This window comes from Heterocephalus glaber, unplaced genomic scaffold (genome assembly GCF_053883595.1).
Source record: "Heterocephalus glaber isolate CG9 unplaced genomic scaffold, H.glaber_assembly_v1.0 deba00001781, whole genome shotgun sequence".
In the NCBI taxonomy this organism is placed as follows: domain Eukaryota; kingdom Metazoa; phylum Chordata; class Mammalia; order Rodentia; family Bathyergidae; genus Heterocephalus; species Heterocephalus glaber.
In genome coordinates this window covers 833168-839167 of record NW_028258467.1, presented here as the reverse complement: position 1 = coordinate 839167, position 6000 = coordinate 833168, and the positions used below count along the sequence as shown (strand labels likewise).

The following is a 6000-nucleotide window of genomic DNA, read 5'->3' as shown; positions in this document are numbered from 1 at the left end:
TCACTCCCCTTTCCCTCCCCCACCCCTGCTCTGCACTGGCGGGCCTCCCTTTGGAAATGTCATCCTCACTCTGCTCTCTGCCTCATTACTCAACTCTCTGCTCTGGCCCCCACCCTTCCAGATCTCCCCCAAACCCTGTCCCAGCCTTTGACTGGTGCAGATGCTTCAGCCAGTACCTGAGCTCACAGTCTGAGCTGGGCCCCCTGGGCTGTTTTTTCTCAAGAGTGAGGATTTGCAATACACGGAGGAAGCCAGAGGGAGTCCAGGACTACAGTCAGCTGGGCAAAGACATTCACCTTGTGTATCAGTCAGTGCTTAGCAGAGAAACATTTAATGCAAGATATACAAATATATAATAATTTACAAGATTAGCTTACAATGGCTGCCCGCAGAATCAGGTGTGGGAAAGTACAAAAGGGCTGTCTGTGGGATGAGATCAGAAGGATCCAGCCAAAGCCCTTGAGCTCATTGTAGTGTCCTGTGAGAGTCCATATCAGGAGGCCAAAGGGTCTTCGATGTCCAAGGTGAAGGTAAAGACTGGAGCTCCTCCAAAGAAACAGAAGCCAAACTTCCTTTTTGTTTCCCTTTTCTTCCATTCAGGTGACAAGCCTGGTTAGTGTCACTCACACCCAGGGTGGGTCTTCTGTCTTCAGTAAATCCCTTCAGCCACACCCAGAACTATGCTGATCCAAATGTTTCTTACTCAAATTGATACCAGCAGAGCACTCAGGGTGAGGGATGAGGATCACTGCAAGTTTGAGGCCAGTCTGGGCTAGAGTACATAGTAGGTTCAAGGCCAGCCTGAACTACATAGTGAGACCCTGTCTCAAAAACAAACAAAAGAACAACAACAACAAAAGACACAATCAGTTAACTATCATACCCTGGGCTTTATGATTTATGTCTTTTTTTATAGTACTGAAGATTGATCCCAGGACCTCTACCCTTTACACTGAGCTATACCCCCAACATTTTTTTTTTCGTATTGGGGATTGGACTCGGGTCCTTGAGCTTGCAAGGCAGGCAGCGGAACCACTGAGCTAAATCCCCAGCACCCCCTAACATTTTTTTGAGACAGGGTCTCACTGTAGTTTGGGCTGGCCTTGAACTCACTTATGTAGGCCAGGCTGGCCTCAAACTTGCAGCAATTCTCCTCCCTCAGCCTCTTGAGTGCTGGGATTATAGGTGTGTGCCACCAAGCCTGGCTAAACTTTTTTTTTTTTAGTTTGAGATAGGATTTTGCTATGTTGCCAAGCTGCACAGGCTAGGCTCAAACTTCTGATCCTCCTGCCTCAGTCTCCCAGAGTGCTGTGATTATAGTCATGAGCTACCACACTTGGCTGATTTATTAGTTCTTTAGCCATGTCAGTTATGGAGTCCAAAGGGAAGGAGAAAAAGGTGAGAAAAATAGCAGCTCAGGCTTCAAGCTATGAGTTCTTCTCCATTCTCTGCTGGCCCCCTGGCTCACTGGATGTGGTTTTCTAGAGGATGCTGTATATATGTGGGGGGCTCCTCTGTTTCCGTGGGCAGCTACTCAGTGTTGAAGCCCTAGGTCTCTGCCTGGCCACTTATACCATTTATTCCCTAGGTTTAGTCTGGGCTGTGGTTTGGGCCACATCTCTTTCAGAGGTGCCAGCTTGGCTGCAGACTTCTTTTTTTTTTTCTTGAGATAGGATCTCAATATGTAGTACAGGCTGGCCTTGAGCTCACTAGGTAGCCCAGGCTGGCCTCAAACTCACAGTGATCCTCCTACCTCAGTCTCCTGAGTACTGGGATCACAGGTGTGCGCCACCACACCTGGCTCTGTTTTTGTTGTTTTGAGACAGAGTCTCATTATGTAGTTCAGGCTGGCTTTGAACTCACTATGCAGCCCAGGCTGGTCCTGAACTCACCACGATCCTCCTGCCTCAGCCTCCAGAGTACCTAGCTGGTGATGGACTTCTTATCAGAGCCAGATTCTGGAGTTTAGGAGGCTTCTGTGTCCTGAGAATTCTGCCCCTTATTGGTGGCTATGGAGGACAGACTCTGTGCCTTGGGCTGCACCTAGCAGTGGCTGCAGATCTCATGGTGGTGCAAGTGCTGGTTGACATGGGGCTGCAGTAGATGCGGTCCTTGCACACCCTGGTCAGGTGCTTAGAAGTTGACATGGTGCTCCTTTTCATGATGTTGTGGTGGTCATAGGGCATGAAGTCACAGTCCATGATGTAAAAGATGGAAAAGCTCGTGCCCAGGCTCAAATCTCAGACACTGTAGGGGAAGTGCTGCATCATGTTGGGAGTACGCCACAGACCCACAGAAGGTATTGCTCAGTGTCAGTCAACTGCTGTTGTCCTGCAGGGCATGTTTGGAGAAGCTAAAATCAGACATTTGATGTTTAAATTCTTGTTGAGCAAAATGTTTTTGCACTTGAGGTCTCAATGGACAACTGTGAGGTCATGGCATTAGTACTTGATGCTGAGGAGAGCAGGTAGAACTTCTTTTGAGAGTCATTTTTTGGTAGGGCTCCCTAGATTGAGGAGGTTCCCCTCAACCCCAAGCTCCATAACAACATAGATCTTGCCCAGGGATGTCTCAAAGATCTCTTAGGTGTTGACAATGGAAGGGTGGTTTAACCTTGTCTGAAGCTCAACTTCCCGTCAAAGGAATTTCTGTATGAATTTTGTAGGGGCTTTCTTGAGGTTGATGATTTTGACTGCCACATTACGTTCTAGGGATTCAGAACAAGCAAATTTGTCCCCATGATGTATCCTTGTCAGCAGCAGCATCCATAGTGTTAGGACTTAAGCCACCAGCAACCTCAATTACAAATGGACAGAGTCCTCTGGGTGGCTGGGCCTGACTGATGTGCCTGCCTCTTAAGATGAAGGAACATTCAGCAATGTCTTCCAGGTGACTTCAGTGGGTGAAGTCACAAAGGTGCAGCACCCCAGAGGAAGGAGACTCTGGCTGGAGCCACTTGGTCTTGGAACCCTGAAAGCTCCGTCAGCAGGCTGGAGCAACTGAAAGTCAGCAGAGAGGCCTTGTGCTTTGGCTGGGATCTGAGGCAGGTGGGGGGGGGGCACAGCAGACATGAAGGCCTGTCGCTATTCTCACAGCTGGAGTTAGGAATGCATGTAGAGTGGTGTGTTGATGGTTGCAAACCAGGGAATCCCAGGGAATCCAGGACAGGTGGCCCTACCAGTTAGGGTCCCAGCAGGAAACAGAAGGCACAGTGGATTTAGGATAATTTGAGAAGGGCTTAATACATGGGCAATTTACAAAGGTGAGAGCAGAATAGGGAATCCCAAGGATAGTCTAGGGACGGTAAGGTAGAAACAGACCCCTGACTTGCTTGGAAGAGGGGGGAAATGGGAGGAGCAGTAGAGAGGACCACCAGGAGAGAGGTGGTAACCTTGGATGGAAGGATGAAGCCAGGTTACAGGAACCCCACCAGCCAGTGCCAGGGAAGATGTTGTCCCTGACCTCTTTTCTCTTCCTATAGCTCTTGCCACTGTCCAAACAGGCAGCCTGCAGAGTCCTCAAGCAGGGTTGAGAAGGGAATAGATAGGTGGGTCAGAGGGGCAGAGACTCCTGGTGCAGCCATCGCTGCAGCGTGGGAAGCCAGGACGATGCCCTCTTGTCCCATGGTTAGGCTGGGCCTTTTTCCTCCGTGTACTTTTCTCTCCCCATCTCAACCTTTGCTGGCCTGCTTGTCTTACTGTGGGTCTGTAGGGGGACAACTGGCAGGAATTCTGCTCCTGGCTCTGAGTTCCCTCCTAGGGATCTGCCCAACCTGTAGGCCCAGGTTCACCTTCAGGGCAAACTGGGGCTGTGGGCAGAAGGCTGGGCCAGATTCCACGCTGAGAACTGGCAGCTGTTCCTGGGAATGCTCTGTAAGAACAGCACAAGCAGCCAGGACAGCACTGGACAGGGACCTTTTTTATCCCGCAGGCCACTGGGTCCATGTTTGATGACAAGTCTTTTGTCCAGCACCTGCTCAGGGGAGAGTAGGAGCCCCTGAAGGTCTGGCTTAAATTTGGGCTTAATCTTGGCATATCTGTTTAGAGAGTGTGAACGGCCCTCTTTCACCCTGGGGACTACCCTCCCTTCCCTTATGACCCCAAGTGTTACACACTGAAATCCTAAAACTAAGGAGGATACTCTGAGTGAGTTAGAGTGATGGGGGTGGGTCAAGCAGGGCTCATTTTCACCTTCTTCCCAGCCCTGACCACCCACCATCTTGCCCATGTGCATGGCTGGTGGGCTTCTGGACAGCTTGCTTCTCTCTGCTGCTGAGCACGCACCATCGCCATCTATGTCTCTCCTCCCTGGTCATCCGGTCATGATGAAGGGTGTGAGCTCAGCACTTAGAGCTTTGTTCCCAGAGAGCTTAGCCTCATTTCTGCCCAAGGCTTTCCTCCATGCAGATGTGGGCTCCCCTCTTCCCCCAGTGCGCAGGCAGATCCTTCTTCCAGAGGAAGCCAGCTGCTCCTAAGAAATCTTCCCTTTACTCCCTGTATGACACTCCTTTAGGTCATTTCCTCATCTGTTGAAACAATTTCAGATTTGTGTGTCTGTAAAGCCACACCTGCCTTTTCCTAACAGGGTGGACCCTCCTTCCCCATCCTGAGAACATTGGGCCTTCCAGCTTGTCCTCGACAGCGACCCGCGCCCCCCCCCCTCCATTCCCACGGGGATTGAACTCAGGGTCTTGTGCTTTCGAGGCAGGCACGGTACCACTGAGCTAAATCCCCACCCCCCTTTTTGAGTCAGGGTCTCGTTATGTAGTTCAGGCTGGGCTTGAACTCACTATGGAGTTGAGACTGGCCTCCAACTCGAAGTGATCCTCCTGCCTCAGCCTCCAGAGTGCTGGGAGTGCTGGCACTACAGGAGTGCACCACTCCTCCAGGCTGAGGTTCGGTCTTTAAAAGACCCCCGTGTTGGGCATAGTGGCGCACGCCGGTGATTGCAGCACTAGGTAGGCTGAGGCAGGAGGATCGCGGCAAGTTCGAGGCCAGCCTCGGCTACATAGTGAGTTGAGTTCAAGATCATCTTGAAGTACATAGCGAGACCCTGTCTCAAAACGAAACAAAAAACACCTTTGAGCGTGGTCCCAGGAAGAGATCTGGAGTTCCAGGATCCCGCTTCACACCTCGGATTCCTGACTCCCTCACCCCCACTTCTCCCCGCCCCCGAAGTCCGTCCTGGTGGGCCCAAGCCCTCTGATGCTCCCCTAAGGCCCTCGCCTCACACTGCCGGACCCCAGGCTCTTCGGCGGGTCTGCTGCTCTGGCTCGGTCGCAGAGCCCCACCCCCTGCTCAACCAATGGCACGCGCCATTGTTTATCGTCCCGCCTTCCTCTTCTGGCCGCCCCTCAGGCCCCCCCTTGGCCTTTCCTACCTTAGGCCTCGCCCCTTTCGCACCCTGCCATTCAGACTCCACCCCCAGTTTAACAGATGGTCCCCACGCCGAGGGGAGCAGGCTGGCTCCGCCCTTGCTTCAGCGCTCATTGGTCTGCCATGGCGTCGCGGGCGGTGGGCGGGGCTGCGGGGGCCCAAGAAGGACGGCGGCCATCTTGCGCAGAGCCGGAGTCGGACTCTGAGGCTGCTAACAGTGCGCGGGAGCTCGTACTCCTGCTCTTCTACGGTTGATCCTCGCCGCGCCCCCGCGAGAGCCCTGGTCCACCGCCTCCCTGCGCCTGGCCTCAGCCCGGCCCGGTCAGGCCTCGCCACGGGGTCACGCGCGGCCGCCCCGAGGACGATGAACGGAGGATAAATGGTGCCTAAGGCAGACAGCGGTGTCTTCTTGCTGCTCTTTCTGCTCGTGCTCACCGTCACCGAGCCGCTGCGGCCAGGTGCGCGGCGCTGCTCGGTGGGGCGTTGTGGGGGGCGCGGGCGCGGCCGGGGGCGGGGCCACCGGGCGGGGGCGGAGCCGCGGCTGCGAGTCAGGCCTGGGTCACCCCGGGACCTTCTTCCGCCAGGTGAGATCTCTACTGGGGCTGCGACCCCCGAAGGGGTGGAT

At 53.6% G+C, this 6000-nt stretch overlaps 2 protein-coding genes across 8 annotated transcripts in view; one reads left to right on the top strand and one right to left on the bottom strand.

Annotated features, from left to right (window-relative positions):
- Positions 1-315: 315 nt before the first annotated feature.
- Positions 316-5466, bottom strand: Tssk2 (testis specific serine kinase 2). Its single transcript, XM_021252259.2, is given in 6 exon segments — positions 316-2099; positions 2102-2277; positions 2279-2366; positions 2369-2455; positions 2458-2507; positions 2509-5466. Coding segments are annotated over 6 exon segments (792 nt in total). The 5' UTR covers positions 2766-5466; the 3' UTR covers positions 316-1965.
- Positions 5467-5520: 54 nt separating this feature from the next.
- Positions 5521-6000, top strand: part of Dgcr2 (DiGeorge syndrome critical region gene 2) — a 91267-nt gene continuing 90787 nt past the window's right edge. For 4 of the 7 annotated variants that reach the window (XM_004874870.4, XM_087203019.1, XM_087203020.1 and 1 more), the window contains exon 1: positions 5549-5833. In XM_004874870.4, coding sequence (XP_004874927.1) covers positions 5755-5833 — 79 coding nt within the window. In that variant the 5' untranslated portion in view covers positions 5549-5754. Of the gene's footprint in view, positions 5834-6000 lie in introns of all 7 variants that reach the window. The other 3 variants (XM_004874867.4, XM_087203016.1, XM_087203018.1) reach the window with 2 other exon arrangements.